Below are 23645 nucleotides of genomic sequence, written 5' to 3' on the forward strand. Positions count from 1 at the left end.
TATTTCTTATACTTTACATATTTAAATTCATCTCATTGCAACGTGACACATTTTGTGGCTACCGTTGAATTATTTTATTGTTTTGTACTCAGTCATGGACACGAAATTTCCAGCTTTTGCCAATAGGTGGCGACAATCGTTGATTTGCTCAGTTTGCAAGCGTCAAAGAAGAAAACAGGAGCGGCTGGGCGGTGTCTTCCAATCTAGTTTCCAGCATCATCACATCTCTCCTCCTCGGGATTAACGCCAACAAAACCCGACTGCTTTGTCGCCGGACTGTTGAACCTGGACGTCAGGTGTTTATATCCTCACAAATCTCCCCCTTGCACATGTTTTGACGACTTTAAACAAAAGGCTGCGGTTGCGTTTTTCTAATTTTTCTGAAGCGGCCCTCCATTATTAGCATGCTAACCTAGACAAGCTAGCAGCTGCTCAAGGCTGTCAATGAGGCTTTTAATCAGATACAAACATGCGTTGCTTGTTCACTAGCCTCCGGAAAACACTCGCGTGACGTGCTGTAACAACTAAAGCTTCACTCGAATGTAATATAACTTAAATTTGTCGCTACCGCTATTGTTATTTTTACTTGTACGGACAGTGTGGAGCATCTGGGTCATAGCGTGTAACACTGACGTCATTGATTGACAGGGGTCACTTTCGTACATGATGATAAACTATTGAAATGTTTTCATTTCAACGCCGTTGCTGTTTTTCATCCTGGGAATTTTAAAAGGGTTTCAGTCTATTTAGTAACAACGCCCATGACCAGTCATGAGCAAACACAAAGAAAACATTGTAATGAGTAATGTGACAGGCCCTTGGCCACTTCTTTACAGTAAAACTGGTTTTTGTACACAAACATGAGTGCAAAGCATTTGGAAAAGTGCACACGTGCTACGTGGAGTGGTTTCTATACTGAAGAGTTTAGCAATATTTATGTTTTACCTTTTACGGACAGTAGTTTGGTTTGTGTGACTAGTTTTTTTAAATCTATTATGTAGTCATTCATTGCAATTCACATTGATAGATGTCAAATCCTTTTGAACTGCGGGCTCAATTGTCATTGAATGATCGCCTTTAAATGCCGTTAACGCCAACAGATGTAAATTATGCTTAAAAAAATATGAGAAATTTGCAGTCAACTATGTGTTGGCTTTTTAACCTTAAAAAAATGTTCCAATTTTTCATTAATGGCGTCTTAACTATTACAAAATGTGAGTAATTTGGAAAAAATGTGTGTAAAGTCTTTTAAATTTGAAAAAAATAGATTGCTTAATAGCCATGTGTACTACGAACAGAAAAATGGGTATTTTGCGATTAATCGCCAATTGGCTAAAATGTAATTGTTTTAAAATAGAAAATTTTCCCTGCCATTGCCAACGATCGACATTCCAATTCATACAAACTGGGGGGAAAATGTGATTAATCATGATGATTAATCAATTCTTCTCGCAGAATGTCCGACAAAAGTGAGCTGAAGGCCGAGCTGGAGAGGAAGAAACAACGCATCGCCCAGATTCGGGAGGAGAAGAAGAGAAAAGAGGAGGAGAAGAAGAAGAAGGATGTCAGTTGACTTGAGCTCATGGCCTTAAATTAAAACCAAACTGTTTCCTGAGTTTTGTCCTTTTCCCTGGCAGGGCGACTCCAAGCGCGACGTCGGGGCCGACGACTCGGACCTGGAGAAGAAGAGGAAGGAAGCCGAGGCTCTGCTGCAAAGCGTCGGCATCGCGCCCGACGTGCAACACGGTACACGCAGCGCCAAAAACATGTGCAAAACTAGCATGCTCCTATTTTTTATTGGCAGCAGCAATACCTTGACTTACGAGTGTCCCAAACTTTTTTTTTTCTTGCTAACAACTCGTTTTTTTATATTCAACCTTGTTTATTTTTAGCCAAACAACTATTAAATTAAGGTAAATTTAACTTTATTGGCCCGGAATGTTACTAAACTGGCCAAAAATGATTATTTTGATAAGGGACTAATTCGGGATTATTTTTGGGAGGAGTCAAATCATATGTAATGGAAATGGTATTTCCTGTTATTTTAGCCTGGGTGGAACATTTTAAGGTGTAAATGTGCAGTTGGAAACAAAAAATGTTCTGGGAAAAGTTGGGCAAGAATATTACATAATTATGTAAGCATATTGTTGTTTTAATTACCATAACTCTCAGACTATAAGATCCTACTTTTTAATTTTTTTGTCCACTATGAAACGTTTGTCTTATTGGTGGGTTTTTACCGGCTAATCGGCTAAATGTCTTTTGTTGTAAATACCCCATAATATAATATGAACACCTGCGGCATACAAATGAATAAATATAATTTCCTTCTAAAAAATGTAGCTATTGCCACTTAGATTTGCGGTAATTACAAAGACGGCTATACTTACTATAAAAATTAAGGATGTCATTTCAAATTTCTTTTTTTCTTCCAATCCAAATAAATACACATAAATACATATAAAAACATTAATAAATAAACATTTCAAAAAATATATAAGCAAATGATAAAATATTCTATTTAGTCTTTTTGACATTTTTTAAAATACAAAACAATACAAAATGAATAAAAAATACTTTTTCTATTAAATAAATAAACTCCAAAAAATATACCACAAAAATATTTAATATTTTCAAAAAAGTTCCTTAGGACAACATTCTCAACATTGTCTATAAACAGCTAATGGCCGAGCAGTTTCCATTTTTTTGGGAATCAAAATTCACTGGGGAGTAAATCTCTTCATTTTAATGAGGAAATTAATTTCACATAATTACAAACGGAGCAAAAAAAAAAAAACCAGAACAGTGCTCACTATGAGCAACTCACAAAAGAAACTCGCAAGTCAAAGTACAACTGCATTTTTGCCACTTTCCCTGCGGCTTTAACAAACTCTTCTCATTTGACTTGGGCTAAGTTGCGTCCCCCCCACTTTCACCTCTCACAATATTGACCATTTTGGGCATGACACTTCTACTACACCTGCCTATCATTTATGTTCATTCTCTCTTCTCTTCCCTATCTGGGTGTGTGTGCGTTTGTGTGCGTTTGTGTGTGTCCTCGCTTGCATGCTTGGCTCATCCTCCCCGCCATCGCCATCCCTAAAAAAAACCACCCAACCACCGCACCCTTCCCGCTCACTCCCACACCAACCACAGCTCAGCCCCTGAGGGTAGTAACAGAGGATACCTGTCTATTTCACTACCTAGTCCCCGCCCCCATGTCTCCCTCCAACAAATCAGTGGCCAGCGACGCGGGAAGTCAAGATTCCGGCGACGGAAACGCGGGACCCAGGTTTGTCTTTCTTCGTCTTGTCCAGCAGACACTTTATTAGGTAGACCTAGACCAGGGGTGTCAGACTCGGGTTGGTTCGTGGGTCGCGTTAACGTCAACTCGATTTCATGTGGGCCGGACCATTTTAGATATAATATTTAGATTTTTTAAATAAATGGATTAAAAGCCCTGAATATTCAGTTTTTTTAGATCTAAAACAATGTTTATTTTAGTTTTTTAAATATATTTTTTAGATTTTATAAAATGATTTTTGAACTAAAAACACAGAAAAAATGGATAAAAAAATGACAATTATTGATTTAAAAGGAAGAAAATCAGGAAATTTAATATACATCTATACTCTTCATTTTAATTTGATCCTAAAACAAAAAGTCGGCACTCATCATTTACTTTCCCGGGCCACACAAAATGATGCGGCGGGCCAGATTTGGCCCCCGGGCCGCCACTTTGACACATGTGACCTAGACCAAAGGGTGTTAAGGGTGGGACGGACCGTTTTAGATATAATATTTGGATATTTAAAATTTAAAAAATCTGACTAAAAGAACTGGATAAAAAGCTCTTAATGTTTTTTTATAGATCTAAAATAATGTTTGTTAGAGCTTTTTTCTTAGTAAGGAAAATGTCTTTTAATCGTTTGTTGTTCATCTCAAAAGGAAACAATATTTTTTAATTATGTTCAATATTAAAGTGGAAAACAAAATATATTTATATATTTATTTTTAGATGTCACAAAATGCTTTTTGAACTAAGACCACGAAAAGAAAAAATAGGATTAAAATTATAATGTAAAAATATTGTTCGCAAATATTTCAGTATTTACCTGGAAATCAACCACAAATAAATGCATGTTTTAAAAAAAATCATAAATTGGACATACATTTTTCGTTTTTTTTTTTTTGAAGGGGGTCATAAAATAGTTTAGTGTACTTTTTTAATAGTAAAATTGTTATGAATTGCAATTGCAAATGAATCAAATTGTGCGTCATACCAAGGACCTCCCAATTCAATCGCTAGCTATTTGTCATAATTAATATTTTGATCATTGAGTTTACATTTTCATTCAGTTGTCTAATTTAACAATTGCATGGTAATAATATAGAAAATAAAAGCTTATTAGTACATTTTATTCCATTGACTAGTATCTAGCATTGTCAAAATTCATCATCAAAATCATTACAGTTGTCTTATCAGGATATATTTTCTTCTACTCTATGATCACTATATATATTTTTGGCATTGTAAAAAGCAAATGAAAACAAAAGTTTGCATCCCCCCGGTTTCCACAACACCGGTCGGTGTAGCTAACGTGGCTTAGCATGCACGTAGCAACGCTGAGCTCTTTGCCTTTAGCATCCCGCCAATGTTGACTGCATTAACACGCACTTGTTCTCTCCCTTTTCTTCCTGTCACCACCGACTCACCTCTTTTGACCGTGTCCATCTCGTGCGATCGCTTCCGTCCCGTCGTCTCGTCGTCCCGTTTCTCTGTCTCTCGCTAACGCCGTACGCTGCTTCGGCCCCTTAAGGACGTTGCATTGGGATCCCGACCCATCTACTCTGCAACTCCACTCCGAATCTGAGCTGATGGGGTACTTCTCCTCCTCTTCTTCTTCCTCTTCTTCTTCCTCAACCTCCTCCTCTTTTTCTAGTCTCCTCTTTAAACTCTCCAACTATGTTAGAGTCTTGCTAATATCTCTGTAAGCCTTCATGATCATGTTTCCCCTCGTCTCAAGTCCTCTCCTATTAGTCCCCATTTTTTGCACCCTTGCGCTCACATCCGCCATCTTGACTTTGCACGTAGGCGCGGCGCCGCCAGGCTGGCCATGTCCAAAGTCACCCAAGTGGACATCGTCCCCAAGGAGATGGTCTCCTACTCGAAAGAAACGCAGACCCCGACCGCGGCTCACGCCGATCAAAAAGAAGGTCAGTGTTAATCTATGTTAAGCATTAATGGTATCGATAAAAAAATAACAAATAAATACTGTATTTTTCAAACAATTTCATTTGCTTTGTGCAGACGAGGAAGAGGACGATGAGATAATAGCGCCCCCTGCGGCCGAGGACGCCCAGGAGGAGAAAGAAGACCAAGGGGACCAACAGGATGAAGGTACAGTAATCCCTCGATTATCGCGGTTAATGTAGACCAGACATGGCCGCCATAAACGAAAAACCGCAAATTAGGGTCACCCCTATTTAAAAAAATAAATAATAATAATTTTTACTTCAGTGCTGTTTTCTAGTAGCAAGCAGGGGACAGGGCTTCCCCTTGCAAGTTTCAGCTTGGATTTTCACATTTTTATGAAATTGCAAAAAAAAAAGAATTAAAAAAAAATCCCCAGAAAAAAATCTGCATTGTAGTGAAGCCGCGATATTTGAGGGATTACTGTAACTGTGTCATGTCATCCAAGCGGGACCAATTCCACTCGAATCCAAAATGACGGCTCGCAAAAAAAAAACTGATCAAAAGTAAGATGACCTGCGTTTGTCCTCGTGCGCAGACACCCCCAAAGAGCTGACGGAAGAAGAGAAACTGCAACTCCTGCACTCCCACGACTTCCTGGCCTTTTTCGAGCGAGGCAGCAGGATCGTGGAGCGAGCCCTGTCCGAACAGGTGGACGTCTGCTTTGACTACAGTGGTCGGGATCTGGAGGACAAGGAGGGGTGAGCGACAACAAGAGCGAGAGCAAAGAAAATGGCGGACGCCGGGCTAACGCCACACCGCCTAACCTCTTCCGTCTGCCGCCGCAGGGACCTACAGGCTGGCGCCAAGCTGCTCCTGAACCGGCAGTTTGCCGACGAACGCTGGACCAAAAACCGGATGGTCACCTGTCTGGACTGGTCCCCTCAGGTCCGTATAAAAATATATAAAAATAACACACACGCCTAAATCCACTTCTCTAACGAGGTCCCTCCCACCAGTTCCCCGAGCTGCTCGTGGCCTCCTACAACAACAACGAGGACTCTCCTCACGAGCCCGATGGAGTGGCGCTGGTCTGGAACATGAAATACAAGAAGACCACGCCAGAGTATATCTTCCATTGCCAGGTAGAAAAAACAAGTATAGTACAAGTACCTCTACTTACGGAATTAATTGGTTCCAGAACTTTTTTTCGTAAGTAGAGCAGTACTTTTTATATGTAAATTCCGTAATTCGTTCCTCGGTCTTCCAAAAAACTATTAACTCAACCCATTAAAAATGATCAGTGTGGATAAAAAATTGCAATTATTGATTTAAAAAGGGGAAAATCAGGAAATATAATATACATCTATAATCTTCATTTGAATTTGATCCTAAAACAGAAAGTTGGAACTCATGATTTACTGACTCGGGCCGCACAAAATGATGCGGCGGGCCAGATTTGGCCCCCGGGCTGCCACTTTGACACGTGCTCTAGAGCAAATTGCCATATCATTTTTCAGCAAATAATTAAAAATAAATAATATCCTGGCATAGGGACCTTTTAATGTGGCCCACGTGGCAATAGGATATTTTGTCCATGGCGAATAAGCCATTATTTTCCGTCCTCAGTCGGAGGTGATGTCGGCCGGCTTCGCCAAGTTTCACCCCAACCTGGTGGTGGGCGGCACCTACTCGGGGCAGATCGTCCTGTGGGACAACCGCAGCAACAAGCGGACCCCCGTCCAGAGGACTCCCTTGTCGGCTTCGGCGCACACGGTAAGTACGGCACGATCAAATCTGCACTTGAGCGTACGTACTTGACCACGTACTTGGCGTGGCGGCAGCACCCGGTGTACTGCGTCAACGTGGTGGGAACCCAGAACGCCAACAACCTGATCAGCATCTCCACCGACGGCAAGATGTGCTCGTGGAGCTTGGACATGTTGTCCCAACCGCAGGTATGAACCCATTGCTAGTAAACTAATCTCGTAAATATTCAATTCTCTTACCGGTGTTCCTGTTGTACCAGGTTTTTTGTATTAAAAAAACCCTCAATACATTACAAAAAAAGTCTATGGAAAATATTGAATTTAAAAAAAAATAAGATAAATTAAACATGAAATAATCACAAAAAGAGAATATTTACATTTCTTAGATTTTTTTTACATTTTATTTTATAAACAATCCATTCAAACTGTACTGCTGATGACAAATGAAGTGCCTACTTGAAATGGTTTGGATGTCTAACTCCGTCAATGGTAGAAATCCGTATTTTTCTCCATTTCATTACGGCCTTTGACTGCGTTGGACATAAGGTTAGCTGGAATAGGCTTGCCGTAGTTTTTCTCCACAGCTGAGAAATTAACTTGGAAATGCCAATACGTTGTCCATCTCCTCCCTTATATAAAATAAAATATGGCTTCTTCTTCAGCGCTGAGTGCCACCCAATTCAGCGCAGAAGAAGAAGAAGAAGAAGCAGGGCCATGACTTCCACCATTTTTTAAATCCCGTCTTCCACATGCGAGTTTCATCGTGAATCTTGACATTTTTATGAACTTTTTTAAAAATAATTTTGTTATACTTAATATAATAACCTGCAATGTACTGAAAAAACGGACCGTCAAAATAGTTGCCAATGGCGCTCTTTCCGCTCGACAGGACAGCCTAGAACTGGTGTTCAAGCAGAGCAAGGCGGTGGCCGTCACCTCCATGGCCTTCCCGTTAGGCGACGTCAACAACTTTGTGGTGGGCAGCGAGGACGGCTCGGTCTACACGGCTTGCCGCCACGGCAGGTGGGTCTCGTCCGATTAAATACGGAATGCGGAATACGGAATATTTCGCCTTTCAATGCTCCCTTCCCCCGGCAGTAAGGCGGGCATCACCGAAGTCTTCGAGGGCCACCATGGCCCCGTGACGGGCTTGAGTTGTCACACGGCAGCAGGGCCCGTGGACTTCTCTCACCTTTTCATCTCCTCGTCGTTCGACTGGACCGTCAAACTTTGGAGTACCAAGGTCAGGCGCTTCTCTAGCGAGACACGTCAAACGGATCCATGCTGAAACATCGCCAAAGCGTGTCGGTATTTCGTTATTTAGCCAGTGATAGCATATTTTTGTTGTGAATATAACGTATTTTTTGGACTAGGCGAAGAATACACGATGATCGGGAAAAAATATCTCCAAAATACACAAGCGTTTAAGTCACATTTTTGGGAGGGTGCTTTTTTTTATATGGTCAGAAACCAAGAAAACTGTAAAAGTAATGACATCATAGAGTTGTATTTTTGGGGGCAGTCTATAGGCTAAAAAAAATACAACAGCACTTTATCAATCACAAGCCCAGTCAGTCTATCCCAGGGGTGTCAGACTCGGGTTGGTTCGCGGGCCGCGTTAACGTCAACTCCATTTCATGCGGGCCGGACCATTTTAGATATGATATTTAGATTTTTTTAAATAAATGGATTAAAAGCCCTAAATATTCATTTTTTATAGATCTAAAACAATGTGTGTTTTAGCTTTTTTTATATATTTTTTTAGATTTTACAAAATGATTTTTGAACTAAAAACACAGAAAAAATGGATTAAAAAATGACAATTATTGATTTAAAAAAGGGAAAATCAGGAAATGTAATCTACATCTATACTCTTCATTTTAATTTGATCCTAAAACAGAAAGTCGGCACTCATGATTGACTTTCCCGGGCCACACAAAATGATGCGGCGGGCCAGATTTGGCCCCCGGGCCGCCACTTTGACGCGTGGTCTATCCAAAACAGTGTGACTTATATTCCAGATAATACAGTAAATTTGTTTGTCAGTAGTTGAGGTCTAAACCATTTGAGCTGGAAGGGTTAACGTCAAATAGATTGGACGTCTATTGCCATCAATGGCATTAAAAGACGGGCAACAAATGCTCTTTCGTTGCTATTCAAATAAAACGAGATGAATGAAGATTATATATTAAACAACATTTAACCCCATAGATTCTCTGAGCCATCAAAACCCTCCCAAATAAAAAAAAATGCATTAAAAATGTAGCTTCATGCAACAACTATTACTAATAATTATTTTTTTTATTGCATATAGTCTTTTTTATTACTTGAAAGGTAAAACTTAAAATTTAATTGTACTTTTCTAATGACAACAAAGGCATTCAATTTAAATGCGCTTAGTGAAAGTAATCATGTCATTTGGGGAATTTTGTTTATGTAGAATCAAAAATGAAAATGTCCGTTTTTGAGAGTGACAAATAACTAACCCGCATAACCCCCACACGCAGAGCACCCGCTCGCTGTACTCCTTCGAGGACAGCTGCGACTACGTGTGCGACGCCATGTGGTCGCCGACGCACCCGGCGCTTTTCGCTTGCGTGGACCTGGCCGGCCGTCTGGACCTGTGGAACCTCAACAACGATACGGAAGTGCGTGGCCGCCGTCCGTCCGTCTGTCTGTCCGTCCGTCATCCGCCTCCGCGCTCACCCGTCGCTCTTTAGGTTCCCACCGCCAGCGTCTACGCGGAGGGAGCGCCGGCGCTGAACCGCGTGCGGTGGGCTCACTCGGGGAAAGAAATCGCCACCGGAGATTCCGAGGGTCAAGTGCGGGTGTACGACGTGGGAGAGGTGAGGTTAAGGGGGAAAGGCGCCCCAAAAAAAGGATGTGTGTGTGACCGTTAATCTTTCACGCTTCTTTTTACTAGAGGTGCTAGGAAACGGTGCGCTAATGCGCTAATGTCGTTTTGGATGTATGTACTAGATTTAAAAAAAAAAAAAAATAGCACAACAATTTGGAGTTATTTCACCCAAAATAATGCGTCACTTTTTTTTTTTCAGCCGTTCTGGTTGTGACATCACAACCAGAATTGTCAGTCATTTTTAGCTTTTTAGCGCTGCGCTAGCTGTCGACAAGAGAATAGGAAGCGTATAGATAGCATGATAGCGGAGTACAAAAGTGGGCAGGGCCAAGATACTTCAGAAAGGAAGATTTTTTTTCAGCCGTTCTGGTTATGACATCACAACCAGAATTGTCAGTCATTTCTAGCTTTTTAGCGCTGCGCTAGCTGTCGACAAGAGAATAGGAAGCGTATAGATAGCATGCTAGCGGAGTACAAAAGTGGGCGGGGCCAAGACACTTCAGAAAGGAAGATTAATTGGGATCTCGTTTTTAATTTAAGACTTTCTTGGTACATTTGTGTCCAAAATGGCGTCTGTTATCCGTATAGAGTCAAAATTGATATTTATATTGGCTTTTAAAATAAGTGTGTATAAAAGTAGTACTTTATCAGATAGCAGATAATCTCACGCGCGTGTTTCAATTGAAATACATACTATTTTATCCCTTTTTTAATTTTAATGATGGCGTGTACGTTGCAATTAATTGCAGTTCAAATGTGTCATCATTACCCATCGTTAGCCTATCAGAAATAACATTTAAAAACTGTTCAAACTACATTTAGGGTTGGCATCTTTTCTAGAAATATATTTTTAATAATATCACAACAAATACAATACATACATATACGTCTAGTCTGAAAAATATGAATTTGTCATTTTTTTTTCTTTTTTAGCAAATCTGCGTGCCCAAGGCGGACGAATGGACGCGTTTCGTCCGGACGCTGGCCGACATCAACGAAAGCAGAGACGAAGCCGAAGAGCTGGCCAACGTTTGACCCCAGGCGACCTTCTCCGTTGGAATTCAGTACACGCCGCCGCCGCTTTTTTCCCCGCTCGCGAAATCCCCCGTACTTCGAGCGTTAGAATATTCTCCACCACTTTAGATGTTTTTGTCCGCGTTGTTCCCTTTCGAGTGACTTTTAGAGGGACCGCTTTGCGTCCTTGGCAACAAAAATCGGGCGGAAAAATGTAGAAGAAAAATTTGGCTGTCCATCCATTGAAACATTTCCGGGCCTCCATCAATATGCAAACGTTTGTACTCGCACCTTTATACTAATATTTTATGGTTTTGACATTTTATGGAAGTGTGTTATTGGCAATAGGCTTCCCTTTAAAGCCGTAATTTTTGCGTTCCATTTTTAACCACTGCGATATTTATTATTTATTCCGGTGCTTGCACTTATTTAAAATAGCTCTTCTTACCAAGGCTGCTTTTTACTAAAAGTTAGCGTAGCATGCGCAAGTTAACACTACAATTTTCAAGATGGCGTAACCAAAATCTCATTTTTATAGCGATGTTTAACAACGACTCGCAACGGAATGACGTTCTGAAACCACCGTTTACTTGAAAAATGAAAAAAAAAAAACGGTTTTGTATTTAAATATGAGACTAGCTGAACGTAAAAGTAAACCAGTTTAAAATTCTAATACTCGCGTAGAATGTTTTAACGGCAATTTTCAGCAAACAACTCATTGGAAATGAAAAGGCAAGTCGCTCAAATTAAAACCAAATGGATGATTTATTTCAATAAAATGAATTTATAAGCATACAATTCAATAATAGCTCATTTGTTGAACGGTCTGTACACCAGTAACTAAGTAACTTTTTTTTTTCTTGCCTTGCGTAACATGACAAAAAGCAACACCATGCAGTTCTCCAATATGTCCGGATTGCACACTGCATGGGACTCGTAACATTTTTATACCCGCGTCCCTAATTAGATTTGTTTTACAATATGTACACTTTTCGTCGTTCTCTTTTGTGACGTCACACTCAAAACGAGGGTTGCACATTTCCAGGAATTTTAAACTATTTTCATGGGAATACATTTGAAGGTGCACATACGATAGTCGTCCTTAAACCTTTATAGGAGACTTGCGATTAATCGATTAAATGTAATTAATGTCATTAAGTTGAGTGCTAATTCCTGCAAAAAAATGACAATTGGAAATTGGCTATTTGAACTGTAAATGTAACAATGGCAAGTTGACTATAGAAATAGGCCTAATTTGCGATAAATTGCAAACTAAAATAGGTGACAAATTTGCGATTAATCTTAAATTAAGAATAAATAACGTGACAAACGTGGTTTTAATCTGGGGAAAATGCAATTAATTGTGGCGCCCGATCATAATTCTGCTGTGAAAGGAAATGACTTAATCACTGACGTCCAATCCATATGAAGTGCTGCCATCCCTCCTACCTTTAATGGATTGGACGTCTATTGCCATCAATAAGTTAAAATGCTTTTTCCAACAAACAAAATCCTGACCTAATCAACCCATTGTAACCAAGTTAAATTCCCATGAAAATGTTTTAAAACACAAGATAACTGCTAACAATCAATCCTATGCGTTTCTACCCTCTGTCCTACTCGCAAGGAGTATCAGATTCCCCCCCCGAAAAAAAATAAAAACAAAAATCATAGCTACTCTTGATAAAGGAGTGCGTAAGGCTGTTTCGTATGAATTTTGGAGTGCGCTATGTAGATTCCCAAAAGCGGCTCGGCGCGCTTGTTCTCGAAGATCGGCTCGAGCGCTTTGAAACAGGGGGGGGACGGAGACACCACGCCGACGCTCGGCGCCATCCCTAAGGGGACTGGGCGGCGGCGGCGGCGGCGGATTCTGGGGGGTGAATGGACACCACGCCCGAGGACTTGAATTTGGGCAAGTGGAGGCCGAACTTGTTCTCCACGCCGGCGAAGGTGGCGGCGGCCAGACGGTAGCCTCCCGCGTGATCGGCGTTGATGGGAGGGAGTTCCGAGATGCGAGACTTGGGCGTGGGTCCCGATCCTGACGGTCGGCTATTGCGTGGGAGAAAAAAAATAAATAAATAAATAAATCAGCCAATTAGATATGGTTAGCTCAGGGGTAGGGAACCTATGGCTCGGGAGCCATATGTGGCTCTTCGCTAACCTGTGAGGTAAAGTATGTATTCAAACCGCTGGTGACAGAGCCGAGTCCTGAATGCATACCTGTCAACCTCTGCCGATAACTGCCCTTATAAATGATTATGATTCCCCTTACAAACCCCCCCAAAAACCTTACAAACACCGTACGAGTCGTACGGTGTTTGTAAGGTTTTTGGGGGGTTTGTAAGGGATTGAATCATAATCATTTATAAGAGCAGTTATCGGCAGAGGTTGACAGGTATGTGAATGCACCAATAGGAGCGTCACGTCAGCACTATGGCGTTGACAGTACCTCTAACTTTAATCTTTTTTTTTTAAATTATATTTTTATTAGACTTTTCTGCATGCCTATTTTCATTGGTTAGCAACTGCGCAACAGTGCTGTCAAAAGAATTCATTTAGTACTTTAAAAGTGGTAAAATGACCCCCAAAAAGTCACATCTCATTTTCACATTTTTACACTTAAATTCTGAGTATGGCTCTCAAAGAAATAACATTTGAGAATAGGAATTTTTTATGGCTCTCTGTTTCAAAAAGGTTCCCGAGCCCTGGGTTAGTTAGCTCGTCGCTAAAAACAAATTGTGCTACGTTAAGCCATACGTTTTTTTTTTTAAATACTATGTTTATCTTTCCTTTTATTGCCCATACCCTTTTTCAAATGTGCTTATTCTTTTATTTTTTCCCAACTGCTAGTTTTACATCCACGGTTAAATCATTTTATCTTAAATTCTACGTGCAGACCACTTGAAAACTAGAATTTGATGACTGCAAACTATTGTCTCACGGGTCACAATTTTGAAACCTGTCTGATTTTTTTTGTTTGCTTTGATGATAATAAAATAAATGTTCTTCATTTAAAAAAAAAAATGCATTTGATCTCTAATGTGTATGTAGCACTTACTGTCCTCCAAAGTCGATGTAAAACCACCTCTGTAAGAGTTCATAGGTCACCAGAGTCACGCCAAACTGGGGAGACGAGCGGCACATTCGAGCTGCGAGAGAAACGGAACGATATGACCACGTTTGTTCAAGAGTTGCTCAAGCGCCGCTGTGTTTTTTTGCTTTTTTTGCTGACCTCCCGCTCCCTTCCAGAGAGCTCGGAAACCTTCCTCCTGCATGATCTTCCGGAAGCAGTCCACCACTCCGGTGTAGGTGGTCTGACCGGCCCGGGCGGCCACTTGCAGACGAGTCTTGATGACGTCGGCCGGTGTCACCAGCGACGCCGCGGGGATCCCTGCGCCAAAAGAAATCCACATTTTGGTGGCGCCGTGTCAACGTTTTAGGAGCTAAGTGTCGCTTTGTTTATGTCTGGAAATGGGTTTTATCGTCGTACCCGATTGGAACTTTTGGCATCTCTGGTTTAGACTTGATTATTCCTAGTTAAATGAAATTGAACGTTTTCAAAGTCCAAGCCGGAATAAGATCAACTCTTTTGGATGTCTCTAAAAGACTAAACTAAATTGATTAAGATGTGTTATGTTTAAAATACGAGTCAACTGATGTTTTTTTCAGCCGATTGCTAATTGTTTGAAGCGTTATACTTTTTTTGTGCGTAAATCATGTTGAGAAGCAATTTAAACTCGGGAATTTATATCCAAAATTCCATGTTACGTTTTCCTAACACTGGCCAATAGGTGGCGCAAAAAATGATCACACCAGAAACAGTGGATCTAACGTTATTCTATTATATTGGCTCGAATATAGTAGCTGATATTGAGCAATTTAGAAAAAAAAATCATATTGGCCGGATGTATTGATCAACCTTTATAAGAACAAGCTTCACAAAAATAGTGAACATAATTATCCTTTTATATCGGCCAATGGAGGATCTTAAAAATGTACATAGTACTAAAAAAACAATATTTCCTTTAATGAAACTCCTCCTTCAGCAATGCCAAATAGGAATGGCTTATTTTTTATTTTTATATTTTTAGAGCGTTCCAATATTATATGGATATGAATTATATATGAATCGCATTTGAACGCGTGTTAGCATTTACCTGCGATGGCGCCGGCCGTGAGGAGCTGCAAGGGTCCGAGTTGACCTTGCTCGTCCGTCATGCTGGACTTGAGGTGGGCGTACGCGGGGAAATAGATGGCCGAGAAGGGGATATCCCTCAAGAAACAGGCTTTGGCCCCCTAAACAAAACAAAAACGCAGCCCGAAAAGGTCAGCGACCTGACGGAGAGGGGGCGGGGCTACCTGCCGGCCTGCCGCGTCGCATCTACCTTGTAGAGCCCGAAGAAGCCCAGGTCTCGCACCACGTTGAGCGCGCTGACCCGAGGCCCGGTGGTGATCTCGCCCGCCACTTGCAGGCGGATCTTGACGATCTCCAGAGGGTTGGTGAAGATCACCTGGGAGCCGCCGGCCTAGGGCGAGGACGACGACGAGAGCGAGTCAACGCCACCGCCGGGATGACGAAGATGAGGAAGAGAAAGAAGAGAGACACTCACGCAGCTGCCAGCCATGATCTCGGCCAGTAACGGGATGGAGTTGTCCTTGTCGGTGAACTTGTCTCGTACAAAGTCGTTCACCTGGAAAATACAACGTTGGGGCGGAGTCAAGTGGAGGCTAAATTTCAATTGGTAAGTGTCGATTTTGATTCTAACCTGCTGTATTTGGTTATTTTTTAACAAACATTTGTTGACTTTGAAATGATCCAAATAGTCATTTTTAGTTCCTCCTTCTAAGAGTAAATATTTGCTGATTTATTGTTCTTATCTTTTTTTTTTGACTGGTCTAGATAAACTGAATAACCCCTATATATCTTATTTAAAATTCGACATACGCTCTTAATTAAAAACCAAAACATATGTATATATTTAAAAAAAATATAGGAAATATTTTGCGACTCCATTTTTTAATTGAATGTATTTTAATGAATATTTGAAGAAAAAATAGTCCAAATGTAATTCTATATATACATACAGTGAGTTTGATGGCCTTCTCAGGTGCCACGCCGATCAACTGGGGGACCAGACCTGTTGAAAGCAAACTGTCAAAGCAATGATGAGGAAGCGGGTGCTTTCCTCCCTTGGGGGTGTCGCATCCCACCTTACCTCTGTAGAAACCAAAAAAGCCTTCGTAGCGAAGCACCTTCTTGGCGCAGTCGAAGCTGTTCTTGTACATCAGCTCCCCCACAAAGGAGCCCGTGGACCGCTGGTTCTGCATCCTGGTCTTGACCAGGTCGATGGGGTACACCGCCGTGGCGCCGGTGGCTGGGCCCAGTCAGGCGTGATGGGTCAAAAATGCTCTCCCGCGATTGGTTCTTAGCTTAACTCACCTCCGGCGATGGAGCCCAAAGTGAACCTGTAGGCCGATTCTGCCGCTTGGAGCCACAGGGGCCTGGAAGTCTCCCCTTGAGACTGAGACTGCCGTGAACGGGTGACAAGTGAGCGGTCGTACGTAGCCAATGAGCACGCGGCGGCCGCGTCTTACCTGTTTTTGGGTTTCGGCCAGGTTATATGGAAGACTTCCTTCTTCCAGTGGAGCTATTCTCTCGATGTCGGCCAGATTCAGCCGCCTGGAGCAAGAATGTCATCAGTCGGCATCAAAACCGTGAGTATTTTAATACCGTATTTTCACGACTATAAGGCGCACTTAAAAGTCTTAAATTTTCTCCAAAATAGACAGGGCGCCTTATAATCCAGTGTGCTTTATATATGGAAAAAAATTAAAATGTGTCATTCATAGAGGGTGCGCCTTATAGTCGTGAAAATGCGGTAATTGGAATCCCTTATTGTCCTAATGTACTTCTAAACTAAGATTGCTACCGATAATCAAGAACAATCAACAAATTAATGAACTACTATTTTGAGAGTCGATACATTGGCAGATTTGGCTAAAACTGGCCCAAATCCATAGGAAATATTTTGCGACTCCATTTTTAATGGAATGTATTTTCATAAATATTTGAAGTAAATAAAAAAAATACTATAAATGTAATAATAGTTCATATTAAAAAAACACTACTGTTTTTGTGATTTGAATGAAAGCTCAATATTTTTTAATGTCCTCCAAATGGGATATTTAAATTTAAAAAAAATAATGTTATCAGCATAACTTTATATATTTTCTCATTCCATTTCTCATCCCATTGCTCGACGACAAAGAAGCGGCGAGAACAGAAAAAATGACAAGAACCCCGAGATGAAGCAATATTGACCGACTGATAAAACGCGTTAAAGTGAATCGATTTGTTAGTTTAACAGTGTTTATTTACCCAGAGGGGGAGTGCAGGGCTGATAACTGGTACAAGATATCAATTTCCATCGGTGTGATTTGACCAAACTTGTTGGCGGCGTGAACAAACTCCTCTGCAAGGAACAGATAAGATAAAACCAGATGCGCAATGGGCACAAATACCCCCCAAAAAGCCACACACAACAACAAAAAAAGACCTTTGGTGACCAGCGTGTCATTCCAGGAACCGGCCAGCGTGCTGTAGATCTTGCGGATCAGCTCCATGTTGTTGAGGAGCGAGTTGAAGGCGTTGAAGTACGAGAAGCTGACCAGGTGGGAGGTGCTGCCGCCCGCCGCCTGCAAAAAAAAAGTGGGCGGAGTCATCAGATTTGTATCCTTTTCGCCCTTCTGGACAAAAACTTGTTCTTGAAACCCGCTTACTGAAACGAGGTTCTCCTCCACAAAGGGCGTGAGCATGTGATGCCTGATGGTGGCCATAATGTCGCTGAAATCCAAAGCGGAGATGACGCCGTTCTTCTCTTTGTCTTTTTGGGCGAAGGCCTGCCTGGCGTGCTCCAGTTGCAGCTCCTAGCAAAAAGAATGGACGCCGCCAGGTCATCGCCATTGGTCGTGTGGTTTGTCACCCATTTTGTAATCACGGATTATAATCACGTGGCGATTTCATCGAAATTTGTCCGAACGGCGGCTGCCGTGAAACGGACAAATGATCTCTTTCGATGGTGGACCTGACTTACCTGCAAGAACTGCGTGAACTCGAGGTAGTTGAGACGTTTTTTGCGATTCCGCCCAAAGTGCAAATGGATAAACTCGCAGTCCCAGTTAAAGGGAATATGGTGGTGCACTGTCGTCTGGCTGAAAATGTCCCGCACATTCTCTGTGGCGACAACACCCCGTTATCATTATTATTACCGTATTTTCTCGCATATAAGCCGCCCCTGCGTATAAGCCACCCCCTTAAAAATGGTTGAATTTTTACAATTTCTCGTGTATAAGCCACCCCCGATTCACAATTTTCACCTCCATATTCATGGTTTTAATAGGGAGTACAAATGTGTTATTTTGAAGGAAAAATCTTAAGAAAAATCAACGCAACCAGGAAGTGTGTGTAGTGGTCTAGTTTGTCGGTACACGGTTGATTGGTCGCCGGTCTTTTGTTTGCCCGGAAGGTACGTGATAATTACCATTTAAATCGTTGCTCAAATTCCCTAAATACAAACTGCGAATTATTATTTAGTCATACTTAATGCCCTAGTAATTATTAGGCTAAAGAAAAGCTCCAAATTTCCCGGACTTTTATTGTTTTTTGTTGGAGAACTTGCAAAGACCCTGACGGACGTAGCTTCTTAAAGGGACAGCGCATGTACATACAAACTCTTCTACACTCACACGTGGGCTCAGTGAAACTGCTCATGGCCATTGTTGCCTTTTATTCATGCGTAGACCGTGTTGTTTTACCTTGTTTTGTCGCCGGTGTTTTGGTCGTCGGTCTTTTGGTCGCCCCTTGTCGCGGTCCGGGCGACCAAAAGACGGCGACCAAAAGACTGGCGACTAAAAGACTGGCGACCAAAAGACTGGCGACCAATCGACCGCACACGAGTTTGTCATCCCTAGGTAAGATGATGGCGCCCTGAGCGAGCAATGGCAGGTACAAGTGAGTTTTTTGGAAGATACGTTTTCTTTTCTTGAATTTCATTCATTGACATCAAAATAAATGTTGTTTAGCGCTTTATCTGTTTATCTTTTCTCTATTTTGAAATAAATGACCGCATTGTCTTGCACGTCAAGTCCAATTTGTGCGCATATAAGCCGTACCCTCGATTCAGTCATTTTTTGGAGCGACAAATGCGCGAAAATACGGTAATCAGCTTCACTCTAACCACTTGAAAATCCTATCTTTTGCAGACTAACCCATCACGTGACGTAAAAAAGGAGAAAAACAACAGAACGTACCAAAGGAAATGTCTCCAGTTCCGGTCTTGTCGAAGAGCTGGAAGGCAACTATGAAGAGAGCGTCAGGTGCGCACAACGCGGACTCAAACGCAAGAAACTCCTGGAATGAGATGAGCCTGTCAAAGTAGCCAGACCACAAAAAAATATCAATTGATTGACAATTATCCAGCGGAATGGACGGAAAATCCCACGCAAAAAGACGGGTGAGTCCTTTACCTTATCCTCACGCGCTAACGGTAGCGAGTACGCTATCGGGGTTCGTTAACCGTTTGCAAACGGGTGCTGTTGGTCGGTAGCGTGACTCACCCGTCCTTGGTGGTGTCGGCCACGGCGGCCAGAAGTTGCACGGTTTTGGGGTTGTGGTGGATCTGGGTTTGCAGGCCCAGATACTTCTGGACAAAGTCTGCCGGGGTCATGAACCGGTCTCCATCTTTGTCCACTTCGCTGGCATACTGGAAAAACGGGAAGAAACATTTTAGTTGTTAAAAAAACCATACGGTAAATACATTGCGGCTTAGATCCGTCAAATATTAAAAGTTTATAGTGAAGGAACAATAATACAAACAAAATGGGGGGAAAAAGGCAAGTCACAATTAATCAAGAGTCTCGTCTGGGAGTTAATAATAAAAAGTACAGAGTCGGTTTTAAAAGTCCAAATAATAATAAATAGACACCATTACCTTGCTATTATTGACCAATCCCGGCAGGTCTTGGAACCAATTAACCACCATGAATGAGGGATTACTGCACAGCCATTCACACGCGCTATTACATAACCAGCTTAATCTGACGCGTGAGCATTGCTTTACATCATCAACGCTTTTTGTTCATTCTCACAGTTCTCGTGGTAATACCGTCAATAATAAACACGTTTGTTTGGCAAAGCCGCGTGTGAAAGAGCCAACAAAGGCTTTTTAGAATAGTCGTTCGTTACTGGAACGTCATTGAAAATGTTTGTTAATCACTCGGCAAGAAGTCCCACGTCCTTTTTTGTTTGCGTTCTTTGGAAGGTGGTATTGTACGTCCAATTTTAGAATTTAAATTATATAGTGTCGGCATCAATGACAGTCAATTACTCACAAATTTTTCAATAGCCAACTCGCATTCAACTACAAATTAGTCACATTTTTTAAAAAGTTAACTTGTGATTCATTGCTAATTTGTGTAGCCTTTCCACCACACATATTTAGGGAGGAAATTGGCACAAATGTATTTGGAAATTATGCAGTAAAAAAAACTTTATCAATATCTGTGGTTCACGACTAGCATATCTGTCCATTTTTGTTTTCAATCATTAAAACAACATTGAAAAAGTCATCATTTTGTCTTTCAGGGGGAATCAAATCCTCAACACGTTTTGATGCCGCCTTCTCAACAATTTGCGGCTTTTAAAAATACTTTAACCTCACTATTTTCCATACGAATCTGTCAGAGCAGACCATCAAGTCTAAGAAAAACTTTTAAAGTTTTATGAGCAAGCAAACAGCTGAGCTTGTCTCAAAAGTCATCCCATTTACATTTTGCCAGGTGTCGTATTTCTGTTATACGTTTCACCTCAATAAATTCGATCTTGCCGACCGACCCGCACGCGGACGTAAATCTTTTTATGCGTGTGTGTGTGTGTGTGTGTGTTATTTGACCCCTTGTGTGTGTACCAACAGGGGCTTTGTCATGCAACGCTCACATGGCCAGTCACACTCGTGAAGGTTAAATACTTATAAAAATAAACCAAGACATCTTACAAGATTGCTTGAGTGCGACTTTGAATCTGAAACGTGAGCACCAGTAAGCAAAAGTTTTTGCTGACCACGTCATCTTTCAGCCTCACACTGAGGGAAAACAACAGTGCTAAGAAGTAACAAACACACCCAAAACAATGCCTTTTAAGTCTTCCCAAGTCATCCAATCAAAACAGGGAAGAGTCTAAGCCTTGTCTTATCTGTACATTCAAAAGGACATTTTAAAATTCGACTTTCACTTCCTACTAGGAGTTAAAAAGCAACCTTTTATGACCATTTAGCCATGGATGAGAAAGTAATTGAAATCCTGTGACACCATTTTCCCGGCTCGCTTTCCGGGAAAAAAACTGGCAACGCTAACTTTTTCATCATAAGCAAACCAACAGCTCGAAACGGTAAATGATTATGACATTAACCTTCCTATTTATTTTGAATAGGGAGAGGTCGCCTGGGATCGGCCTCCCGGTTAAAAATGGATTGCAATGATACTAAAACATGAGCGAATTGGACGTCCAGAGTCGTCTGTGGCAGGTAAGAAGTTAAACGCTACGTTTGTTATTTAGTTTTTTTTAAACAACTATATAGCCCGCCTAGTCAAATATGATTGGACGTCTAGCATCGTCAGTGACAGCCAACGAGTACAATGACAGTGACATTTTTTCACAATAATTTCACAATAAAGTGTATTACTCCACATCCAAAAATAGCACTTTTAACATTCTGCTTAATTATTTAAACGTGCACAAGTCTCACCTTCTGGAAGATTGCTTTCAGTTCACTCGGATCCCCCCGTTTGGTTGATTGCACCTGCAAATCATACAAAATATCAGTCATAAATCGAATTCGAAACGGTTTTCATTCCCCCCTCCAGCCCTTTAAAATAGAAATCATGCAAATTAAAAAGGAATGTGTGGGTTGCCAGAGCAAAAGAAAAGACGCGTTCGTTCTTGAAGCTAACTTGGGCGCTAGCAAAGAGAACCCGACTGGCGGCTGTCCCTCGCCCGCCCAGCTAAACGTCACCCACCGGTCGGAGCTTCGAACCGGCGCCGGTGAACACAAGCTAGCCGAGCTAGCACGAAAAGGACGCGACCCGTTACAATGACACGAGAAAGGGCAGCAGACGCTAGTATTTAACGGGAGGTTCGAAAGGGGGAAAAGCGTCTCTTTTTTTTTGTTTGTTTTCGGTGTCAGGAAGAAAGTATGACTGACAGCTGGTTAGCATTACGGAGCTATATCCTCCCTCCAAGCTTGTCGGGAAGCGTCATCAAGGCCAGGCAGCAGCCGACCGAGCACCGGGGCCGGGCGTCAGCTAGCCCGGTGATGCTACAAGGCAAGGCTCCGAGCACGACGCCCGCTCGTCCCACACACGTTCGCCTCGACTCTTCCTACACACGAAAACGAGCAAAACACCAAGAGACATGACAGAAGTAGGGTCGGAAATGGGCAAAGAGAACGATGCCGAAGTCACCTTGACCGCCATGCTGGTTTGACGTCACCCGCAGTGAGCGAGAGAGAAAGAGAGAGAGGGGTGAGAGACAGGAAGATTCTCCGTGAACGCCCACCGGGGGTGGGCGTGCTACGACTATATTAAAAAAATGATAAAATTTTAAAAAATAGTATTACCAGAACCCATTATATTACCAACTTTAGTTGCTAGCATTAGCATTTTTTCGTCTTTTCGCCCGCAAAAATGTCTGTCATCGTCAATGACATTGAGAGATATAACATTTGAAAAATGGATTTAATTTCTAGTGAATTATGATTTTTTTTTAAATGGTACAATGAATTTTGTGTGAATTTAAGTTTACAATCAACTCGTTCACCCTCATTGACGTTTCGTCATGTTTCACTGTCATTGACGGAGCTAGACGTCAATCTAATCTGATTGGTTGGAATGCGGCTCCCAGGAGTGGTGGAAATTAGGGGGGTGTGGTCGTACCACGCCCCCGGGCTCTATGCAGTAAATTTTCTGTTTGCATCTCATTAAGGTGCCCACATATTAGCGAGGGTTCCCCCAGGAAAAAGACACTAGCAATACAAAAAAAAGAAAACATCATGATTAAGCAAACTAAATATAAATCTTAATATTATTTTTTCCTTCAGGTGGCTAGAAGCTTTGTGAATTGATATAATTTTAGGTCATGGCATTGTCATTTAATCATTTTAGCATCATTTTGACATGATGATTTCATAACACTGAGGGTGGAGTGAAGACTAGGGAGATTTTCTTGGCACATCTAACTAGAAGTTATCTTAATTCAATCAATATGTGAAGAAAAAATGTGACCGTCTACTATTTTGTATGGCTAACATAACTTTAATATATAATTTGATACTGTTGTAAGAAAGAGAAATCCCTCACGTTTAAAAAAGGCATGTCCTCATTTATTTCTGGTAAATTCTATAAAATAGAAAAAAAACAATGGAATATTTTACTACACTTATGGGGACAAGACAAGCAATATGTATATTTAAAAAATAAATGAATGAATTGGACGTCCATCACTCTCAATGACAGATAATTAATAACGTACCTCCGATGTGTTATTGTTTAAATGTAACTAGAGAAAATGTAACGTATTTATGAGCACTTTTGAGATTTCTTTTCTTCTTCTTCAAAAAATACAAATTGATTCAACGAAATATATATATAAAATATTTCTGATACAAAAATAGTGTAAAATTAGAATTAAACTCGTTATTTAAACCGTCATTTAAGAAAACGTATTAGTAAATAATTTTTGCACTGTAACTAATGTCTC

General features: G+C 41.3%; 2 protein-coding genes across 8 annotated transcripts; one reads left to right on the forward strand and one right to left on the reverse strand.

Annotated features, from left to right (window-relative positions):
- LOC144085353 (dynein, cytoplasmic 1, intermediate chain 2a-like) lies at positions 1–12892 on the forward strand. Of its 5 annotated transcripts, none has more exons than XM_077614514.1 (17): positions 1–296; positions 1456–1564; positions 1638–1746; positions 3157–3292; positions 4821–4883; positions 5096–5217; positions 5312–5401; positions 5793–5955; positions 6043–6142; positions 6214–6339; positions 6824–6970; positions 7039–7152; positions 7853–7986; positions 8062–8206; positions 9471–9611; positions 9684–9809; positions 10754–12892. In XM_077614514.1, exons 2-17 carry the CDS (start codon positions 1457–1459, stop codon positions 10853–10855), a joined length of 1926 nt encoding a protein of 641 aa, XP_077470640.1. In that variant the 5' UTR covers positions 1–296; position 1456; the 3' UTR covers positions 10856–12892. The 5 variants fall into 5 exon arrangements, with proteins under 5 accessions (XP_077470640.1, XP_077470642.1, XP_077470641.1 ...); XM_077614515.1 differs by having other exon boundaries at positions 3–296; positions 3208–3292; XM_077614516.1 differs by lacking the exon at positions 4821–4883 and having other exon boundaries at positions 2–296.
- Positions 11581–22452, reverse strand: LOC144085352 (electrogenic aspartate/glutamate antiporter SLC25A12, mitochondrial-like). 3 transcript variants are annotated; one of them, XM_077614512.1, is made up of 18 exons: positions 22352–22452; positions 21637–21690; positions 19451–19596; positions 19145–19260; positions 17929–18068; positions 17615–17761; positions 17392–17530; positions 17214–17307; positions 16430–16514; positions 16275–16362; positions 16051–16209; positions 15920–15972; positions 15445–15525; positions 15220–15360; positions 14992–15130; positions 14067–14225; positions 13893–13983; positions 11581–12883 (listed from the first exon to the last, which is right to left on the reverse strand). In XM_077614512.1, the coding sequence occupies exons 1-18, from the start codon at positions 22361–22363 to the stop codon at positions 12670–12672; spliced, it is 2058 nt and encodes a 685-aa protein (XP_077470638.1). In that variant the 5' UTR covers positions 22364–22452; the 3' UTR covers positions 11581–12669. The 3 variants fall into 3 exon arrangements, with proteins under 3 accessions (XP_077470638.1, XP_077470639.1, XP_077470636.1); XM_077614513.1 differs by lacking the exon at positions 22352–22452 and adding an exon at positions 22093–22345; XM_077614510.1 differs by lacking the exon at positions 22352–22452 and having other exon boundaries at positions 21637–22345.
- Positions 22453–23645: the final 1193 nt, after the last annotated feature.

Source organism: Stigmatopora argus, chromosome 12, assembly GCF_051989625.1.
Source record: "Stigmatopora argus isolate UIUO_Sarg chromosome 12, RoL_Sarg_1.0, whole genome shotgun sequence".
NCBI classification, from domain to species: domain Eukaryota; kingdom Metazoa; phylum Chordata; class Actinopteri; order Syngnathiformes; family Syngnathidae; genus Stigmatopora; species Stigmatopora argus.

Excerpts from the sequence above, each read along its gene's own strand:
- LOC144085353 (XM_077614514.1), top strand. The coding sequence starts at position 1,457 with ATGTCCGACAAAAGTGAGCTGAAGGCCGAGCTGGAGAGGAAGAAACAA. Across the intron at positions 5,218-5,311 it reads TCACGCCGATCAAAAAGAAG|ACGAGGAAGAGGACGATGAG; the intron begins GTCAGTGTTAAT and ends TGCTTTGTGCAG. Across the intron at positions 5,402-5,792 it reads AGGGGACCAACAGGATGAAG|ACACCCCCAAAGAGCTGACG; the intron begins GTACAGTAATCC and ends CCTCGTGCGCAG.
- LOC144085352 (XM_077614510.1), bottom strand. The coding sequence starts at position 21,717 with ATGACTGATATTTTGTATGATTTGCAGGTGCAATCAACCAAACGGGGG. Across the intron at positions 16,210-16,274 it reads TTTGGGCTCCATCGCCGGAG|CCACCGGCGCCACGGCGGTG; the intron begins GTGAGTTAAGCT and ends GACTGGGCCCAG. Across the intron at positions 15,361-15,444 it reads AGATCATGGCTGGCAGCTGC|GCCGGCGGCTCCCAGGTGAT; the intron begins GTGAGTGTCTCT and ends TCCTCGCCCTAG.